Source organism: Pimephales promelas, chromosome 11 (assembly GCF_988280905.1).
Source record: "Pimephales promelas chromosome 11, fPimPro1.hap1.1, whole genome shotgun sequence".
Lineage (NCBI taxonomy): Eukaryota > Metazoa > Chordata > Actinopteri > Cypriniformes > Leuciscidae > Pimephales > Pimephales promelas.
In genome coordinates, this window is record NC_142779.1 from 34,441,348 (window position 1) to 34,464,710 (window position 23,363).

A 23,363-nucleotide genomic window follows, 5' to 3' on the forward strand; every position below is an offset into this window, starting at 1 on the left:
TGCGCTCAAGTTCAAAGGGACAATAAAAGTTGGCTAGTAACTGGACTGGTTGGTGTGAACGGGGTACTTATTATTAACTAACAAAAGACATATTTGCTATCAATATCCATAAAGTAATTAATTAAAACATGTGTTTCGACTTGTGTAACTAATAGGGATTCTATCAGTATATTTTGAGAATTCCCAGTGAAGGAAAAGCCCTAAACGGAGAACCCAAATTCTAGCAATCGGCTAAATAGCCTAAAAGTAAATAAAGGCTATGTAAACCTGCAAAGAATCATGTTTTATTGCATTTGAGATGTATTCTATCTTAAACAAAAAAAAGCAAATATTACAACAAAATTAAAAACTGTACCTGAATATAATTACACTCGCAAAAAGAAAGGCACAAAAGCTGTCACGTACAGGGCTGGTATCCTAGCCAAAAGGTTATATCTACTAACACACCCTATACACTCTAATACACCCTTTATGGTTAAATAAGAAACAAAAGTGCACTTTTTGAAAGGTTTTAAGTGCAGGAATAAATTATATTTATACGGTTAAATACATGTATCTGTTTTTATTTATGTTCATTTGTTCGGTTGGTTAATATTGTTGTATTGTTGTATAAAACTAGCCTATATTTATGTAAATTTGTGTACTTCAGTCACTCCAGCCTGTTCTGTTCAACGTGTTTAAGTATAATAATAACTTGATTGATTCAAAGGGTTAGTTCACCCAAAAATTAATGTTCTGTCGTCATTTACTCACCCTCATGTCGACCCAAACCCGTGAGGTTTTTGTTCATCTTAAGAAAATATGCAGCAATAGGCTATGGTTTCAGGGCTAATAGGACATATTCACATGCACTTATTCAATTTGTGGAAGAAATAACAGCAATAGAACAACATAAATATGCAGTGGGGATATTATTGGAAGGCATTTGATAAAGTGGACAACAATTTTTTGATTATGAAATTACAAAAAATATGGAATTGGGGGGACAGTACTTTCTTGCTTTAAAAGCTACTCAAATAAATCGAATTAAGTCGAAATATGGCAAAACCATAATTCAAATTTAAAGACAATTACCTGTAGAGTCCCCCAGGGGTCAGTGTTGGGACCACTATTTTTTATCTTGAATACAAATAATGTATGGGAGGTATCAAAGACACTTATAACTATTTTATTTGCTGATGATACTAATTTAAAGGAGCTGTATGCAAGAAATATATTTCAATTAATCATACATTTTCCCTGATATGTCACTAGACATTAAGAAATCATGTTAATTTCAAATACATATCACTGACAACATTTGTCAGTTTGTGTTTTGTTCTGAAGCATCACCCTCCACCGATCTACCAATCACGGAGTCAGTAGTGTTGCGGCATTCGGATTGCCAGCTCTTCTCTAGTTAACAGCTGCAGATACAAACGTGTCGGAATCGGATAAAAAAAAGTCTAACGTTGTGAAATCCCAAAAAAACCTTGGTATGAATCCGAAATACTTCGTGACAAAGTCAGAAATAAAAACTCGAGGACTCGTCATATGCCATTGGAAGCTTCTTGTAGCATACGTTCCTGCTGGATCCTGCAGCATGTCTGGCAACCTCAAGTCAAAACTGCCGGGCGGGATACACGCTAAATTGAAAGTGATTGCAGTACCAGGTTTGGCCACAATCTTGCATACAGCTCCTTTAATCTGTTCTGGGGAAAATCTGGAACAACTTTTGGATACAGTGGAAACTGAATTAAAAAAGATGAAGAGTTGGTTTGATGCTAATAAATTAACACTGAACTTAAATAAAGCTAAATTTATCATTTTTAGTAATTGTGGCATAACTTTAAATAAAAAAAAAGTATGATAAATGATATTGAAATAGAAAGGGTAAAATAACTAAAATAAAGGAGAGAGAGCAAACATCACCTAAGAGGAACATTTGTATTTGGAAAGAAATGTATAAGAACTAATTTAAAATCTCTGTTCTGTGACGCACATTCGTGACTCTCCTGTTCGAACCCGTTAATCAAAATGAACGAAGTCATTTGGTTCATTCAACGAACGAAACGAACGAATTGACTCTGAAAAAGATTCGTCCATTTTGATAAACGAGTTCGAACAGGAGAGTCATGAGCGCGCATCAAAGAACAGAGCAAGGCGAGCATTTGAGCTTATAAAATTTAAACTTTGTTATTTATTTATTAAATGAGCGATCGTTTCGCTTGATAAGACTCTTATTCATCGTCTGAAATCATTTAAAGCCCTTTGAACAATTTGCACTTTGCACTGAAACTGTATTTTGGACCTTGAAACGTTTGGTTCCCATTGAAGTCCATTATATGGGTAAAAATGCTGGAATGTTTTCATCAAAAACCTTAATTTCTTTTCGACTGAAGAAAGAATAACATGGACATCTTGGATGACATGGGGGTGAGTAAATTATCAGCAAAACTACTCCTACAGTTACACGAGTCGAGTAACTCGAAAAAGAATGGTGACACAAAATAAAACGTTGTGCTTTTCTAAGCGGTTAAAGTGGATAATAAGCGCTTGGGAGCGGGAGAGGGGGGAGAGGACTTTGCACAAGTATATTACAACAAATTTGGGTCAACAAACCCAAATGTTGGGTTAAAAATGTAATAAAAAAATACAGTTGAAAGTGAAAGATGAAGTTGGGTTAAAATTTGAAATTACATTTTAAACCCAATATTTGAGTTTGTCCATATTTTACCCAAATTTGGGTTCAAACAACCCAGCATTGTTTAGAGTGTATAATAAACGCAGCGGACAGTCATTGGTTTTTGAAAGGACCCAGTTTGACTCTCCTTTCAGTTCAGTGGGTAAACAATTCCAGGCTTTAGTGCCTTGTATAGAGAAAGCTGATTGTCCAAATGAAGTACATGAACATTTTGGGATCTGACAGTTCCCGTTCTGAACCCACAGCCCTGAGAGTAACTATGCACTCACTCAAGACCTGTAGTCACTCATCAACAATTCCTAGATGGCATGTACGCTATTTTGCTGAAAGGTGATGAAAACAATCATATTTCATCATTTGCACATGCAATGAAGTTCAGCGCTGGGTGTGATGGACTGAGACATGCTTCTCTCGCCCCGCCTCACGCCCGGGTCGGCCCTGCCCGCAGGCTCCTGTGGTCTCAGAACCGGTCTGTCCAGGGAGTATGCTTATGAGAGAGTTTCCTGAGTCATGCGAACACTCAGTCTGTGAATGAGCCAAGGAAACCACACCCTCCAATGCAACCATGGCAAGCCGGTTTAGCTTTTATTCATTTCCAGGATATCAATTCTTGATATCAACATTTAAATTCTTGATATCAACAATTACATTTTTTACATCAATTATTACATTTTCCCTAGTGAAATGTCACCATAGGCTGCCAAACCAATTGTTGATATCAAGAATTGATTTCTTACTACTTGAAATGTCTATTCTTGATATCCACAATCGAATTGCTACTAGTAACAATGATCATTTTTGATATCAAGAATTCAATTGTTACTAGTGACAATGTTAATTTCTGATATCATTAATGTGATTGTTACTAGTAAGAAAGTCATTTTAGATATCTGAAATAATATTGATATCAGAAATACATTTTCAGATATCAAAAATGATCATTTTTACTAGTACCAGTTGAATCGTTGATATCAAGAAGAATAGACATTTCAACTAGTGACAATTTAATTATTGATATCAGGTATTCACATTTTTACTAGTAACATGATATTTCCAATATCAAAAATGATATTTCCACTAGTAAAAAATCAATTCTTGATATCAACAATTTATTTTGAAAGGCAGCCTATATGGTGACATTTCACTAGTGAAAATACAATTACAGATATCAGCAATTAAATTGTTGATATCAAGAATTCATATCCTGGAAATTAATAAAAGCTAAAACGGCTTGCCGTAATGCACCCCGTAAACTCATCACTCTGATTCACGGGAATAAGACTCTGTCTTCTCTTCATGAAAAGGGCGGACTTATGATTTCCCTCGAATTATTCTGATTACAGGACTTAATCACACCCTTTGATTCATGCGAAGTCTGCAAAAATCACTAAATTAGGCCTATTAGACAGTACATGTCTCAGAAAAAAAGAAAGCATGAGCGAGATTCTATAGTTAGAAGGTTTTACAAGCCAGTCACGTTTGTACATTCACACACTGCATCTGTTTTACACACTGAATCAAAGGCCCGTTCACACCAAATACGATAACTGATAACCATAAAGATAGGCTATAGTAAAAATCATTCTAAATATAAGAGAATAACAGTTCACACCACAACTATAACGATAGCGGCACATGAGAAATCGTTGAATCGGTTTCAGAGCGTTTTTTTCCCACGAATTAACCAACAAAATAACGTTAAATTTCCCTTTTTTCTTAGTGTGAAGAACATTTTAAAGTTGTTCCGACTCCCACTTTTTGGGACTTTGGCTTATTCACTGTATCCCCCAGAGTTAGATAAGTCCATACATGCCTTTTTCATCTCCGTGCGTGCTGTTACTCTGTCTAATGCACCCACTAGTCTAGCTTAGCACAAAAACTGGATGTAAATGGCTACAGCTAGCATGCTAATCCCAAATAAGTGACAAAATATTCAAAATATATACGCAAACATTCTCCGATTTACATGTTGTGATTTGTATAGTCACATAGTGTGCAAATAACAAGGTCATATGAGACAACGTATATTTTATACATATAAATATTGGGAACTATATTCTCAGAAGGCGAAGCACTGCTACTTGGGCGGAGTGATAACCAGACGCACCGAGACGCACCGTGGTTAGGAGCAGAAAGTTCGCTCAAAGTCCCAAAAAGTCGGAGTGTTCCTTTAATAATACAGAGAACCTTTGTTTGAGAAGGTTCTTCATGAAACCATCAATGCCAATAAAGAACCTTTATTTTCAATAGTTATTAAGTTATAAATGGTCAAACATCAATATCAGAATTTAAATATAACATGACAGATTATTATATAGTGAAAATTGATTAATTGCAGAGACTGAATCATTAGAAAATTTAATTGTCAACAATTTAATTGTTGATATCTATAATTGTATTTTCACTAGTGAAATTTCACCATTTCAAAATAAATTGTTTTTTTTTACCAGTAGAAATATCATTTTTGATATCAATAATTACATTGTTACTAGTAAAAATGTGAATTCCTGATATCAGTAATTAAATTGTCACTAGTTGAAATGTCTATTCTTGATATCAACAATTCAATTGGTACTAGTAAAAAATATCATTTTTGATATCTGAAAATGTATTTCTGATATCAATATTATTTCAGATATCTAAAATGACTTTCTTAGTAAAAATCACATTCATGATCTCAGAAATGAACATTGTCACTAGTAAAAATTTAATTATTGATATCAAAAATGATCATTGTTACTAGTAGCAATTCAATTGATGATATCAAGAATAGAAATTTCAATTAAATTCTTGATATCAAAAATAAAGGTTTTTACTAGTAATAATTGTATTTCTGATAGGCTATGTGAAATTGGAATTTCAACTAGTAAGAAATCAATTCAACTTGATATCAACAATTGGTTTTGAATGGCTGCCTATATGATGACATTTCACTAAATACAATTGTTGATATCAAGAATTCATATCCTGGAAATGAATAAAAGTTAAAACGGCTTGCCATACCATCATTCTATTTCAACATTTTAATGCAATAAGCAATTGTCTCAAATGAATAAAAGTCCAGAGTAGTTTTATATTAAATCCAAACATTAAAAGAGCAAAACAGTTTTTGAAGGAGTTTGTCTATCAATGTTACCTCCACAAAAATAACTAGTACGGTGTATAAATTCACAATTTATGAGATTGTTTTCTCACTAAAAACAAGTGTGTTACATACAGTGGGTTACATAAACAAATATTATATATTATACACAGCAGGGATTGGTAAAGAGTATGGTTTAAAAGCTGGGAATATCTTCAACATTATGTTTTTGAAAATCCCCTCTGATCAAACAACTATATTGCAAATTATTATTAATTTTCAAAATAAATATTTTTACATTTACATTTTTACTGTGACTGCAAAGCTATGACAGATCTCATCAGAAACACACACTGAAGCCCGGTTTCCACATGTGTGTGTGTGTGAATCACCAGCAACAAAGTTAAGGTGTGATATACGATTTACTAATGAAAAAATGTGCAGCCCATTTTTTAACTCTATACAGAATTTCACCAGCACACAATGCTATGAGGAAAGTCAATCATCTAAAACTGACACTAACACACACCCGCAATTGCAAAACTACCCACCATTTCAAGATTTTATCACATAATAACACATTTACTATACAGTATTCTCTAGGCTACTACTATAGAAAGTATAGGTGGAACTATAGAAATGACATTGGCAACACTGAGGAACCATTGAACCTGTGATTGACAGCTTTAACAACTGCCACAATTACAAGAAGACAAGAACTATTTATAAGAGCAATGTATAATCAAGAGCTTTAGAGTCTGTTCTAATGATTAATATAGGAAAACCCCATCATTTTTGATAGCATGATCATCAAATCATGATGAAACATGTGAAGTGACATTAGACTAATAAGTTAGATCTGAGTTTGAGCTGTTGGGAAGTTTGTGAGAGAAAAAAAAACGTATGGAAAATCATCCCATAGCATGAGAAGAAACCTCACCCAGTTAATATCTTAAGAATCTGCATGCAATTAAGTAATGAGTAATTAAGGTATGTATGGTCAACATTGCTTTCTTTAAAAAGAACAATATAGACCACAGTAACCCAAAATTCACTATTGTCTACATTGAAAATACTGCATTTTGAAGATGTTTACTGTAGGCCTAAAATAAAGGCAAGTTAGGTCATGTGAACACAAACATTGTAGCTAAAGATAGGCCATTGATATTTTTTACAGATATTTTATTATATTGTTATTTTTTAATAGCATTGATATTTTACAGATATGGTAACGTGTCAGGTGTAAATACGATTGATTCTGATGATATGATTAATAATAAGTAAAAAGACAAGGCAATTGTGAATTACCGGTTAAGTGAATTTAACTAAATGCCATTTAATAACTGCTTAACTTCATTGTAAAACTTTACAGTCGATTAGAAGTGAACTACAATGTTAAAAAAAGGAGAACATGACTGATGAAGTGTGTGTGTCTGTGTCATTTCAGTGAGACCAAACCCTGAGGATCCATTGAAACAGGTCAAACCTCTCAGTTCAGGTTTCACTGTTCCCTTTGGGTGGGTGGAGCTCAGGAAAAGTTTCAGATAAAGAGTGACAGGAAAACCTCCAGAGAGCTTCTTCACACTCGGTTAGGAGACACACAACAGCACAGATACCGAAAATGTTTCGTTGTGGAATCGCGTATCCAAGATGCAGGTGGATCCTGCCTATCCTTATTTTTTTCGCGATCATATTCGACATTATCGCCATCGCGGCGCAGTCCGGATGGGTCGAGGACGAGAACGCAAAAACACACTACGCCAGCATGTGGACGCAATGCCGAGGCCGCAACGACCAGTTTGAATGCAAATCTCTCATGGAGTTTCGTAAGTATTGGGTTCGAGTCATTCTAAGCTTTAGACATGTACGTGCACATAAAAGCGTTCACCAAATAAAAGGAATGAAACCGGCGCGAAAATTACGGTAACTTAATTTTATTTGTGTTTAGTTATCTGGCTTTTAATAATGTTCTCAAAATGTTAGTCCTAAAACATTATCTATATGTCGTTCGTGCAACGTTTTTTTCTTCTTAGAAGTTTTAGTTGGACGTTCCATCTGTCATTTTTTTAAATGTCACTAGTTTTAGAACGTTCAGAGAACAGTCAAAAGTAACGTTCCATAATGTTTGCGGAGTGATAAAATGGAATGTTCCCTTAAAGAGGCAGTTCACCCCAAAATGTAAAATCTGTCATCGTTTACTCACGCTCTAGTTGTGCTATATGTATGACTGACTTGTGACTTGTGACTGAACACAAAAGAAGATATTTTGAAAGAATGCGCGAGTAACAATAAATGATGACAGAATTTTAGTTTTTGGGCGAACTATCGCATAACTTAATGGGAAACCTTCACGTAATAAACATTTTTATGTATTAGCTGTGCTGGAACGTTCTTATAAGTTAAGTTATAATAGAATAATAACATAATTTTTTTTCTCTTGGCAAATGGAAATAATTAATGTAACTTTCACAAAGTTTGCAAATGGAGCCGCATTTAACCAGTTGAACCAGTTAAATAAATCAGACGAGAAAGTTAACAGCGTAAACCTCCAGGCTAAACCTGCCACTCTTTTGTGTGTGTATTCCTTTACCTCAGCTGTTATTTATTTCACCAATAAAACATGTCTAAACTAAGGCCTGACAAAAAATATCTCCCTATTACGTTTTATTGACATTTTGATGTAGCAATATCATCCTCTTTATGAACAACAATGCGTTTAAATTATTCATAGATGGGGAATATTAAATGATGTGATGCACTAATCCACTTCGTAGGTTAGCACTTCATATTTCTTTAAGCTCAAGTCAAGCAAGTGTCATGAAAAATATTATTATGTGATTGTGAACACAATGTTGATCATAATAAGCAGTTGTCTGAGTGATGAGTTATGGAGTCAGACCAAAAAAAATATATGAAAATACAAGTTGCATCAATCATATTCTTTCTGAAACTCGACCACACCCGTCCTCATGGGGTGTGACTGTGTACGCTCAGACTTCTCGGAGCAAAACACATTCCTCTATTGATCGTGAAGAAGCAAACGCTGTCCCTACAAGTCCTGAAACTCATTCAGAGTGAAACTAGTTAAGCATTGCTGTATGTCTGTTAATGTGTAACCATCCACATGCATGTGTTTTCTTTAAACCTCCTCATGTCGATTAATCGAGTGAAAGTGATGAGGCACACAGGAGCTTCTCCTTTTGTTTAGTTGTTTAGATTAACTATGCCTCGTTTAATACATGATGCATAATTTGTTTTTATAGCCTAAATGTTAAAACCAGCCTTAGCCTGTGTCATTTCATTTTCACAGTTTTTGAATAGCGTGACCGTAATGAAACCAGTAATCGGCATGTCATAATTTTGCTACACTGACTGTTTATTTACATTTAAGTTATTTTAGAATATTTTCTACTTCCATTTATTAGTATTCTATGTATTCAAAGCTTTGGCAGTGTTGTGTTATTGACAGTCGTGTCTTGTTGTGGTTGTCCCTCCAGCGTGGGCTCAGGCGGTCGCTGCTCTGATGATCATAGGCCTCATCATCCTCATCGTCGCCTTCATCATCTCAGTCGTGGCTCTCTGCTGTGCCCTCAAAATCTCGCTGCTGCCTGTGATTGGAGGCATGCTAATTTTTGCTGGTAAGAGACTTTCTTTTCTTTTTGGTCTGTTGGAAATCAAGGAATAAGGGCTGAGGACACCTTCATATCAGCCAAAACTTGAGTTGTTTTTCCACGTCTCCAGTCCATGTGGGTTTTGAGTCAAACTCTTTCCCAGGAAATTACACAGTAGGATCATTTCCTTCACTTTGTCTGTGAAGAATTGAACGTTTTCTGGATAATTCGTGGATGTAGGGCTGGGCGGTGTGACGGTATGAAACTGAACGCAGCGCTGTTATTTTAGTGTCATTGAGATACTACTACAGATTTTAATAATATTTAGATTTTTATTTTAATATCTTTGGCATTTCTGTTTTTATTTGTAAAATTATATCTATGTAGTGTTTTTATATCCATCTTATTTTTAGTTATTTTAGTGTGTCGAGTTAAAAGAAAAGTTGCCTTTTGCATTTTAGTTTTTAGCTATTATAACCTGGACCACAGAAATATCTGTATCAATTTATTTCTACATTTCACTTTAGATATTATACTAACTATAAGTAACTTTGTATCTACATGTCAACTAGCGGCCATTAGAGTATTAGCTAACTCTTTATATTGTAATTCTACTGACTATATGTAACTTTACAACAAAATGTCAACTTATTCTGACCCTTACAGTCTACTAATACTCTAATGAGAGTTAGCTGACATGTAGTCGCAAAGTTACTCACTGTTAGTACAGTGTTTAAGTGAACTATCAAAGCCAGTAAAACAATACAGAGGAGAAATATATCATCCCTAATAAGTGAAGACAAGTTACTCCACATTAAAGGAGTAGTTCACTTTTAAAAAAACTGATAATTTACTCACCCCCATGTCATCCAAGATGTCCATGTCCTTCTTTCTTCAGTCGAAAAGAAATGAAGGTTTTTGATGAAAACATTCCAGGATTTTCTCCATATAATGGACTTCAATGGGAACCAAATGGTTCAAATGAGAGTTTCAGTGCAGCTTCAAAGCACTTTAAACGACACCAGACGATGAATAAGGATCTTATCTGGCCAAATGAGCAGTCATTTAAAAAATAAAGTTTTAAGTTTTATCAACGAACGAAATGACTCGAAAAAAGATTTGTTCATTTTGCTGAATGAGTTCGAACAGGAGAGTCACGAACGCTCATCACAGAACAGAGCAAGGCGACCATTTGAATATAAAACCTAAACTTTTAAAACTTAAACTTATAAAACTTAAACTTTTTAATTTATTTTTGAAATGACAGCTCGTTTCGCTTGATAAGACCCTTATTCATCGTCTGGTGTCGTTTAAAACCCTTTGAAGCTGCACTGAAACTCTCATTTGGACCTTGAAGCATTTTGGACCCCATTGAAGTCCATTATATGGAGAAAATCTTGGAACGTTTTCATCAAAAAACTTAATTTATTTTCGACTGAACATCTTGGATGATATGGGGGTGAGTAAATTATCAGCAAAAGTTTTTTTAAACGTGAACTACTCTTTTAAGGGGTGGAGAGTTTAAAGACACACCATTGCTTTGTTCTGGATATGTAATTTTGGTCTTTCCGCCCTATACGACCGCTACGTAGCCTTTTGTTTTGCTGTTGCTATGGGATCGAGTCTCAGTGTGTTGCGATCACAAACCACGCTCTCGCCCTCCCCCGTCCCACACACTCGTTCCCTTGTTCACGGTGTTCAGGTGAAAGACAGCTCTCCGTCTCCTATTCCTCACCAGACTGAATCACAACCTTTTCTTATTCATGTTCTGTGATCTTACAATGAGCTGCTTATTGTTGACTTGAAAAAAAAGGAATAATTTTTTTATTTCAAACAGAGGATTATAATAGTTAAAAATCCTGCAACTTGAAATAAAATTAATGTCAACTGATCACTTAATATTTAATAACTTATTTTATTTCAGCCTAATTTTTAAGAAATCCATGTCGACGTACTAAAATAACTAATATAGAACCAAAACTAATCAAAATGACAAAAACATGCAACAAAAATGTTCAAAACTTTAAATTACAGTTGAAATGGGAATTTCAAAATTAAAGCTATTTTCAAAATATTGATAAAAACACTCAATGATACTAAAGGTTTACAGTAGTGCAGTGGTGTATACTCAGTCAACACTGTGTGCAGTGGCTGTTTGAGCAATAGTTCATTCCTCAGTGTGAGATTAGATTACAGCTTTGTGGCTCGAAGTGTCAGACACAGCCTTGTGTGAAAGTTTCCACACACACCCAAACAGGGCTTGGCTTCACGCGCATGTCCCTGCAACACTCGGTCACGCCCGTCCCTCCCAGAGATGACGGATTTATTAAACTGCGCTTTAAGCTACTGATTAAACATGTTTATGGGCAGAAACTGCTGCTAAGTTTATATGAGGTGCAGTTTATCAAAAACCTGCTTCAACAACATTAGGAACTCAGGAACATTTAGCAGTTTTTTCCAGTTTTTCCTTTGTGTTTTTCATGTACAGACGACAATAGTGTCAAAACGATCCTCGTTCACACGGACCGCGGAACAGACTAAAAGCGCTGCATTCTGCTGTCAGGCCAGTAGATGGCGATGTCTCTTTTTAAGAAAACGCTACGCATCGCACCTATAGACTGGGCACGTCATATCCATTAGGGCCGTCAAAATTGCTCAATGACGTTTTAATATGAACGTTTAAACATCTGGTTGCGCATTTCGTCAATGACGCGCATTTCGTACCTACTTGTATAGGTAGTTTATTTAAATGTGCTATATGTAATTTTTCTTCTAAAATGAATCCTTTTTTTATTGCATGTGTGTGAAGGGGTTGTAATCGCACATTACAATGATCCACTTGTGGGGTTTTGCTATTACCTCTGAAGGCCAGTATTCATATTTCTATGTGCAGTCTCAGGGTCGGATTTTATGCGAAATCCTGTATATCCAGTCTATGCGACGGCACTGCAGCTGATGACATGAGTCTGATAACCTCCAGCACAACACACACTCCAACACAAACTGTCACACTGAAATTGTTCAGTCTTGTTCACTAACCGTTTTCGTTATCATATTATACATTCACCTGTGTTGTTGACATTACTGATTATGACACCTGATACACCAGTAGTTAGTGAAATGCCTTATGCTAGATAACACCACAAATGTAACGTTATCATGATACGAGTAAGGAGCATTAGTTCAACGTCAAGCTGATAAAAGTAGCCTATTATAATTATTATTTACATGAGTTTCCAGCATGTTGTGTGATGCTTTCTCCGGTGTGTGTTAAGTCTCAGTGTGGCCGTGGACCGTGTTCGAGCACGAGCGCTCTTGTAAAAATTGGTTGCAATTTGAAACATCACCGATAGATGGCGCTAAAAAATACATGCAGGGTATACTTATGGTATACAATACGTATGCATGGTGTCTGAGGCTGAGACAAGTTAATGATTTGAATAGGACGTCTATTGTTTTATCATCTGAAGCCTAAAGGGCCTTGCACACTGAGTACGAGTACACTTTTTTGCATGTTAAAAAATAAATACGACCTCACGTTATTTCAATCACGCTAGCACACTGCCTCCGAAACTCTCGTCCGTCATTAAAAAAAATCGGATCGGGTTTCGATTTTCTGCATTTTTTTCGCATCCGTAGTGAGCAGTTCAAATGGAGTTTTGACAATTCCACCGAATCACGAATACGAAAATACGCAAACGAAAATGTCGGACTTGGTGTGCAAGGGCCTTAAAAGTGTGCTTTCAAATAAACGCCTCCTGTAAAATAATTAGGAATGCACGATATATCGGCCGCCATATCGGTATCGGTCGATATATGTTCATTGTTAATGTTATCATTATCGGCCCGATAAGAAAATTTGGCTGATAAATGATGGATTATTCCCTTCAGCTGAGACGCTTCAGATACACACTGTTCTACATGATGGTCTTGGATTTCGTAAATATGATTGGAATTATTTTTTTTTAAAAAAAGGGAAAATACAGTCAATTGTAACATCAACAAACAAATCTGTCATATCGGCTACATATCGGCCAGCAGCCATATCACCCTGTAACCCAAGACTGGTTGCCCATTTAAGCTAAGCAGGGCTGAGCCTGGTTAGTACCTGGATGGGAGACCTTCTGAGAAAGCCAGGTTGCTGCTGGAAGAGGTGTTAGTGTGGCCAGCAGGGGGTGCTCACCCTGTGGTCCGTGTGGGTCCTAACGCCCCAGTAAAGTGATGGGGACACTATGCTTTCAAAAAGAGCACCGTCCTTCGGATGAGACGTTAAACCGAGGTCCTGACTCTCTGTGGTCATAAAAAATCCCAGGATGTCTTTCGTAAGAGCAAGGGTGTAACCCCAGCATCCTGGCCAAATTTGCCCAGTAGCCTCTGTCTATCATGGCCTCCTAATCATCCCCATATATACACCAATTGGCTTCATCACTGTCTCCTCTCCACCAGTAAGCTGGTGTGTGGTGGGCGTTCTGGCGCAATATGGCTGCCGTCGCATCATCCAGGTGGATGCTGCACATTGGTGGTGGTTGAGGAGATCCTCCCCTTCTATGTGAAGCGCTTTGAGTGTCCAGAAAAGCGCTATATAAATGTAACGAATTATTATTTATTATTATATAATTATAATGAAAACATTATAATTGTGTGTTTGAAATGGTGAGACTTTTGTTTTTGTAATCAGGCTCTCAAAAATTATATAAAAATTTGGAATTGGATTTATCGGCTGATTTATCGGTTATCGGCTTTCAAACATTAAGAATTATCTGTTATCGGCTTTCCAAACATTAAGAATTATCGGTTATCGGCTTTCCGACATTACGAATTTTCAGTTATCGGCTTTCAAACATTAAGAATTATCGGTTATTGGCTTTCAGAATTGAAGAATTATCGGCTATTGGCTTTCAAACATTAAGAATTATCGGTTATCAGCTTTCAGACATTAAGAATTATCGGTTATCGGCTTTCAAAAATTAAGAATTTTCGGTTATCGGCTTTCAAACATTAAGAATTATCGGTTATCGGCTTTCAAACATTAAGAATTATCGGTTATCGGCTTTCAAACATTAAGAATTATCGGTTATCGGCTTTCAAACATTAAGAATTATCGGTTATTGGCTTTCAGACATTAAGAATTATCGGTTATCGGCTTTCAGACATTAAGAATTATCGGTTATCGGCTTTCAGACATTAAGAATTATCGGTTATCGGCTTTCAGACATTAAGAATTATCGGTTATTGGTATCGGACAAGATTTTCATGTTGGTGCATCCCTAAGAATAATGACATTTAAACATTTTTATATGTTATGACTTAAGTGTCCAAATACTTTTAGGGTCACTGTAACTGACCAATACTTTCTCTCATTACAGTAATCATTCAGATAATCGCTCTGATCATCTACCCTGTCAAGTTCAACGAGCTGATCTATGAAGGTTATTATACCTACACGTGGGCGTACGGTTTCGGCTGGGGCGCAACAATCCTGATGCTGGGGTGCGGGATCCTCTTCTGCTGCCTTCCTCGCTACGAAGATGAGCTTTCCGGGATGGGGAAGACTAAATACATCTACAGCTCTGCCTGAACGCCCCAAACCTCTCATAAAGAACAATGTTAAGTCACCCAAGACTAAAGCTCAATGCTCACAGATCTCCGAAAGCATTTTCATTTCCCCAAAGCAACCGTAGGACAGTTCTGACTTCGATAAGGGCTGTGATCGGCAGCCAAACTGTGGCCGTTTCTCCAACCTTACAGGTTCATGCAACTACCTTTTACTTTCATTTGTTATTCATTCCAAAACCGATTGGGCTTTGATGCTTTGTTTTTAATGTCACTCATTGGTCCTGGAAACTCCAGCTTTTCTCGATACATTTTAGAAAGTTACATTGGCCATCACGTATTATATGTAAACATAATTATTATAGACGTAATCACGTTAATACAGCTTAGAGAATAATTGAAAGTGGCTTTCTTGTGACTTTTACACTGTAACATGAATACTGTAATGTAAAGTGTGACTGAGTTTTGATATTTGTATATTTCTAGAACATCTCAACATTAAGTAAACATTTTTACGCTGTCACTGTACTTGTATATCAATGTGTCATTCCTTCCCTAAAGTGCTCTTACTGTCAGCTAAGAATGTGTGTTTTGTGTTGTGTGTGGAGAGTTTCACAGATATTTTTACAGCAGAATAGGTGAGCAAGTGGGTGAAAACGCAGAACTGCATGCATTCGGCAGTAAACAAATGCTTTTCTTCGCTTTGCTTTGAATTTCTGGAGATCTTGAAGCATACATGCCTTGTTCACTTCAGTTGAGTCAGCGTGGTGTGTGTGCAGAAAATGCAATCCAAAAACAACGAATAAATAAAAAAATATATACTTTGCTGGTAAACTTTGCAACATTGTAGTTTTTTTAAGTGTTTTACTAGATTCAGATTTTTCACTTTGTCATTTGTGGTTCTTTGTGATATGAATTGTAAACTAATCTTCAATAAAAGGGAGTATTACTATTAAGACTGACACTTTTTTTTTTTTAAAGAAGTTAAAGTTATTTCCGCCTGCTAAGGGAAGTGTTTATGCACACATCTGTAGGGTTGGGTAAATTTTAAATGGGTTTTAAAGTATGATTTCACTTTTCTAACTTTAGTTAGTGTGTAATGTTGCTGTTTGAGCGTAAACAACATTATCAAAGTTACAGCGCTCAAAATTCAAAGGACTACAACAAATGACTGGTAGGAACTACACGAGCTTCCTTCCGGGTTAGTGACGTCACCAACCCTAACATTTACATAAACCCGCAACATGGACACGCAGTCCATGTTGAGAAGAGGAAGAGTAGTTGTAGAGGAGTACATTTGTGAGTCAGCTCAAACTTTATCATCCATTTTTTCACATGCCATAAAAAGTCACTCTGTGTGGATGTCACAACAGTTCCTATACGAGCGATTTATAGATTATCCTGACAGAACATGCTAATTGAAGATAGTTAACTCCACATCAGCAACATAAAATCATCAACTAACCATTCAGAGACGTCCTGTAGCATTCTACGTGTTGTCACTTCTTTGACTGACTCCATTTTAACAGTTTGTATCTGCGTGAGGAAATTGCAGCTACTAACGCTACTAACACACACTGACACCCCGCCCTCTGCAGCAGCTCATTTGCATTTAAAGGGCCAGGAACCCTTTGCATTTGAAGGCCTGTGTTTTAGCTGGGAAGGGCACCATTTCCATTGCATGATTAATAAACACCCACCAGTTTGAAAACACCCACAAATTTAGAAACGCCCACTTTTGTTCCGCAGAGACCCTAGCAACTATTTTCAGCTTTAAAAACAGCTCTGACATGAAAAAAATAAAATAAATAATATACATATATATAGGTATAGGAGTGGCATGTTTTGCGGAATATTTGACATAGGGTTATCAATCCTGCCACTGGGATACTATGAGCAGACAAATCTGGTTATCGTTTAAATGAAGTAAAAATATGTATATTAGTCCCTGTTGGGAGCAATAACTTTAATTTCCGATCAGTTTGAAATGTTCTTTGCGGTAAACCAAAAGCACTGTGTAAATACAAGTGAAAAGTGACAGGCACACAACAGGAGGTGTGTTTTCTGCTAAAGATGAGTCAGAAAGAGACACACCTGTTCTGTCTAAACCGTCACACAACATCTGGTGCATGGAGTATTAACATAAACTGGTTATCTGAGGACACAACAACAAAAGAAAGGGAACAAACTGACACCATGTCTCCTGTTCACATTCCTCTCTGCAAGTTCACACACAGAGATAACATTCTGGCTGCCAACTTTCAGTTCAGCTTACTGTCCGTATTGACACAAACTTCATGATTCGATTCACAAGCTTGCGATTTGATTTGGATGTCAGTTCAATATCTAATCTTTTGGATGTACATGGATACATGATAAAGTCTACTAAAGATTATACCCAATTAAAATGAAGATAATCACATTTTACAATTCAGAAGTTTAGTGAATTAAAACGTGCCTTTTTTTAAAGCTCTTTTTTAGTCTTACTCTTATTTTAAATAATTTCTTAAGACATCTTGAGACCCCTTTTGAAGTTGGTTGAGAACTTCTCTGAAAAGCCCTGCTAATGAACAACAACACTCACCTAAAGGATTATTAGGAACACCTGTACAATTTCTCATCAATGCAATTATCTAATCAACCAATCACATGGCAGTTGCTTCAATGCATTTAGGCGTGTGATCCTGGTCAAGACAATCTCCTGAACTCCAAACTGAATGTCAGAATGGGAAAGAAAGGTGATTTAAGACATTTTGAGCGTGGCATGGTTGTTGGTGTCTAAGTATTTCACAATCTGCTCAGTTACTGGGATTTTCACACACAACCATTTCTAGGGTTTACAAAGAATGGTGTGAAAAGGGAAAAACATCCAGTGTGCAACAGTCCTGTGGGCCAAAATGCCTTGTTGATGCGAGAGGTCAGAGGTGAATGGGCCGACTGATTCAAGCTGATAGAAGAGCAACTTTGACTGAAATAACCACTCGTTACAACCGAGGTATGCAGCAAAGACACAACACACACAACCTTGAGGCGGATGGGCTACAACAGCAGAAGACTCCACCGGGTACCACTCATCTCCTCTACAGATAGGAAAAAGCAAGAGCTCACCAAAATTGGACAGTTGAAGACTGGAAAAATGTTGCCTGGTCTGATGAGTCTGGATTTCTGTTGAGACGTTCAGATGGTAGAGTCAGAATTTGGCGTAAACAGAATGAGAACATGGATCCATCATGCCTTGTTCCCACTGTGCAGGCTGGTGGTGGTGGTGTAATGGTGTGGGGGATGTTTTCTTGGCACACTTTAGGCCCCTTAGTGCCAATTGGGCATCGTTTAAATGCCACGGCACTACCTGAGCATTGTTTCTGACCATGTCCATCCCTTTATGGCCACCATGTCCCCATCCTCTGATGGCTACTTCCAGCAGGATAATGCACCATGTCACAAAGCGCGAATCATTTCAAATTGGTTTCTTGAACATGACAATGAGTTGACTGTACTAAAATGGCCGCCACAGTCACCAGATCTCAACCCAATAGAGCATCTTTGGGATGTGGTGGAACGAGAGCTTCGTGCCCTGGATGTGCATCCCACAAATCTCCATCAACTGCAAGATGCTATCCTATCAATATGGGTCAACATTTCAAAAGAATGCTTTCAGCACCTTGTTGAATCAATGCCACGTAGAATTAAGGCAGTTCTGAAGGTGAAAGGGAGTCAAACACAGTATTGGTATCAGGTCAATCATACATATATTGTATAGGGTCACATAGGGGAAGATGCCCCCCTTAAGAAACAATGTGTATTTACTTTTAAATAGTTTTTAAATATAGGTTTATTGTGTTGAGAATGATGATCGATTAGCCAATGGGTTATTATATTATCCAAAGGGGCGATCTTATCTAGTTACTGAATATAATTTAATGTGCTTTAAGCTAGTGAAAAAAGGTTTTACAAAGATATAGGCTAGCAGGTGTTAATGACAATATATTTATGGAGAGAGTGGAGGTGTGGGTGTTATAACAAAATAAACTCATTTTATTAGAGATAATAACCACTTGTCACCCAGAATAATGGTGTCACAGATTTATTTTTTATTTCTTAAGAAAGAGATGCAAATATACAAACACCTTCAGGCGAACATTAAAGCTATATATATATATATATACGTGTGCAAAGTCAGGTTCATTCATTGTGTGGCTGTTTTTGGCTGAATGAAAATTATTCTAACTTTATAAAACAGTCACTCGACGTCACCTGCTGGAGTGATGAGGTCACTTGCAGAAAGAGTAGACCACGTGACTTGAAAATCCACACACGTGAAGAAAAGGAGTCGCAACTCAAAAGAAAGAAAAAAGGGCGGGAAATGCACAACGAATTGTCATCATTTCCAATGTCAATAATTCCAACACATTCAGTCTCTCTCCGTTTAATACACGACCTCCTGGCATCATGTAAAAATGTATGAACATCCATACATGAGACTTATTCCTATGTCTAAGATTTAAAGACAAAATTATGGAAGTTTCTTTAGAGATTATTTAGAGCTAGACACTTCACTGAGCTGTATTATGCACACAACTAGTCTCGTACTACCACTAGATGGCAGCATATGATATACAAACATCTGTATAGATCTTTCTTTGTGTCTGGATTATTGCTGTGTGGATGACGTCACCTCTTTATACCTGTTGACTAGCAAACATCACTCCTCTTTTATTTTCCCTTTACTGACGCAAACTGCTGTGAGCTCAGCCAGTCATACAGTACTTCATCATCACCTTTAAATAGTTGGTGGTGAAATTAAACTGGCATATCTTTATTTTTTAAACTTAGTTAATTAAGATGATATGAATTTTAATGGAAAAGGAAATAAACGACTTTTGTGAACACAGATTAGATGAGTGTGTGGTCGGCCGGTCACACTCTATCGTCACACAACTTCACACTCGTAGAGCCACATCCTGTCTCTCCACAGCTACAACACATGTCAGCATTTGTAAACGATTTTAGATAAATTAAGTGCAGAGATATGTCATTCAAAACTGATTTCATTTCATGTTAACCCCATTTTTGTATGCATTAACAAATATCAGTTTTATTGCTTTAAAATTCTTGTAATGTTTCTCAGAGCGGCTGAAGTGTCTTGAGATCTCCTAGATACATCATTTTTCAACCATTCCAGAAAAATAGGTTTGTGTTTTAAGTTGCGCTAGTGAGCCACATTCCACAATATGTACCAATTCCATGCAATGAAAGAATATTTAGAATTTTGTCATCCAGGTAATTCCATCCACGCCAAAGCATTTTCACCATTGTTGCCATTTGAACGTTGTCTAGCTGTTTAGCGTGATGGGTGAGTGGGTTTTTGAATCATGAGTCAAAACAGTAACTTACTGAAAAGTTACAAAAGAAAAGAAAAAGAAAAAAAAAACACCTGAGAAGTGATTTCCCCTTGAATGTTTCCTATAGCATCTTTGAGTCCACGCCCCCACTTCAGCTCGACGCTTTAACTGACTCGACTCCAACTCAAGCCTGTAGTGTTTGGGGGCAACCCCTGTGGGGCTGCTAAAATCACTACTCAACGATGATGAAATTTACGGGATCTATCCTATAGATTGCTGGTAGAGAATGAGTCAGCGCATGAACCGAGGGCACCAAAGGCCTCACAACATGACGTGATCATGCAAATCACACCTATTCCCAGTATCAGGCTCTTGGCCGCAAAACACGTGAGAAACTTTCGCTTTTGTTCGCTGAATTTGACATCACACTAGGCCTACTAGACCAAAGCTTTTTACTCAAAAGACACCAATGAATTATATACGTAGGTCATGACAGGGTGACCAACAGTCGTTTTCACGTCCCGTCCTGGCTGTATTTTATAAAGTGATGAAAATGTTCTTGTTTTCTAAATACTGCTGAAAGAATAGCTCTACAAAAAGAATGTGTTTATATGATAAAGAAAAATTACAAAAAACCTTTTGGACAATGAGAGCATTAAAATTGTCCCAGAAAGACCGAGTAAAAAAAAAAAAAAACTACAGCAAAATATAGACAAGGAGGATGAGGAAGAAAAAACTGATAAAGAGGAAGAAAACTAAAGATATAAATATATTTTGTTAGTTCGTTTTTGTCAGTTTGTAAGAGCTATTTTTGTTCAATTTGGAGGCATTTCTTTTAGTTATTTATTATTTATATATTTATTTTTCTAATACAGAAGAGACATTATTTCTATCGTTATTTTTTAAACTTGTCATAATAAAACATGTTGATTTACCCGAGAATACTATCTGAATTTGTGTCTTACAACAAATTTCTATGCATAGAGGAGGCATAGCCAACTTTAAATGTATTGAAATAACAAGGCATCTTTGAGTAAACTTCGAGTATCATTTGGGCATCTGTTTGTCGGGCCGAGTGTCCTGGTTTTTGGTAATCAAAATATGGTCACTATATGGGTCCGACCCCCGGATGAGACTTGGACCCTCCCAAAAGGCCTAATTGAGTAAGCAACACAAATTCGTCTTCACTCAGTCTTGTTATAGTCAGATTACGCGCGCTCTTCATCTTCAATAGGGGATTATCACGCTGATACGTAGGACTTCCGGATTCAGTGATCTTTGTGCACTGCCACTTCCGTTGAATTACCGATCTCACTGGCGAACTGATGACAGACTACACTAAATTTATTTATACGTCATCCCTGGTAAATTAGTCTGATTCACTAAAGTGCCGGCTACAAATAAACGTGCTACCTTGTTTTATTTTAAAGTTTTAATCCACTTCTTCCTTATACTCAATTCAGTCGGGAATCCATGAAAACTTAAGTAGGGTTGGTGTTGTTGGTTAGATTTACAAAGTGGAACAGAGCAGTGACACGTGCTGCGTTCACGTGCTATGGAAAGTAGGATATTTTCCACTTGTGAACTGGTATTTACCAGTGTGTTGCATTCAAGTGCTTTTGTTGTCGTAATGTGGTAAAAAGATGGAGATCCAGACCTGTTATTTAGCCAAAACTATTTTAGATTGCTTAAGTCATTTGCAACAGCAAGAAAATGATTTGTCAAAACTCAAAAGGTAAACAATATGCTATATATTTTTTAGATCATGAATAGTATATTTTTTTTTACCATTCGCGACTCTTGCGGTGCTCTCCGCCATTTTGAAAAAGGTTCAAAGGGTATCTCATCTCGGCAACTCGTCCATCAAAATATTCTACGAGTTGCCCAGTGGTAAATACCACATGAGGGGGTGTTCATGTGCATTTTCCACGTCGGCTTTTGGTATTTACCATAATTACCAAAGCATATGAACGAACGCAATCTTTATACTTCGTCGTCTCAGCCATTGTTGAACAGCGTCGGAAGTGGACATGCAAAAAGTTGACAAATCCCGCCCATGAAACCCGGAAGCGTAATAATCCCCTATCCGCAGCGGTTGGTGGTCTGTCACGCTCGTCAATGTCAGAATATTTGAGATGACCAATCAAATCAAAGTAGGCGGGCTTTATGTTCAGAGAAGCAGCTGAGCGGTGAGCGCGAATTTTAGCAGAGTGACTGACGCTTCAGTTTACGGTCAAGTGCGAGAAGATGTAAGTAGCTAAACTAAACATTTCATAATTGACCGTTCTTTTAGGTCATGAATGTTAAATGAATGACACAAATAATCAGGCAAACTAATAAACTTTTGTCTAATTTCGCCATTTTGAACTAAACCCAAAACGTGAATTGTGAGGAAAGACCAAGACACATAAAGGGATAGTTCACTTTGAAATTAATCTTTGATATGTTTTGGTTTAGTTACCTCAAGGGCATCCAGGATGTTTGTGTCTTTGTTTCCACAGTATTTTCAATTTTGACATTTTTCGGTCAAACCGTTGTTGTCTGTCAGTCATACAATGCAGTTTTAGGGGGTCCACGTCAAAGAGCATGCACAGAGAAGTCCAAATTAAACATGATTTAATGACTCGTAAATGTACACATAATTTAAGACACAAAACTAGCGGTTTGTGTGAGAAACGAACAGTATTTATATCGTTTTTACCTTGTGTAACCACAGCCACGTCCAATGGGCTATATGCACGCATAAATTCCGCATTTGACGCAAGGATGCTCGTCCATTTCCGGTTGTGGAGATTAAAGCGGAGGAAAACCGAGGAAAACGGGATTATGGCAGAGTCTTCAAAATTTACTGTCCTCCAGTCTTTGAAATGAAACGTACATACGTTTAGATGTAATTTTATATATAGTTATATTTATTTAATATAATTTTAAAAAGAAGCATAAACACAACGAGGGGTGTCTGTTTTATCTGTTTTTGTGACTAACGTTTCTTTAGTTTAACCATGGAGTATAAAATTCTATATAAATTCTCGGTATTGCATTGGACTCTACGATCGGCGGAAGTCATCGAGCATCCCTAATGCTTCACCGGA

The 23,363-nt window shown here is 36.8% G+C and overlaps 1 protein-coding gene across 1 annotated transcript; it reads left to right on the forward strand.

Moving 5' to 3' along the window:
• Positions 1–7,296: 7,296 nt before the first annotated feature.
• Positions 7,297–15,763, forward strand: perp (p53 apoptosis effector related to pmp22). The gene is made up of 3 exons (XM_039690584.2): positions 7,297–7,591; positions 9,263–9,403; positions 14,743–15,763. The coding sequence occupies exons 1-3, from the start codon at positions 7,387–7,389 to the stop codon at positions 14,952–14,954; spliced, it is 558 nt and encodes a 185-aa protein (XP_039546518.2). The 5' UTR covers positions 7,297–7,386; the 3' UTR covers positions 14,955–15,763.
• The last annotated feature ends 7,600 nt before the right edge of the window (positions 15,764–23,363 follow it).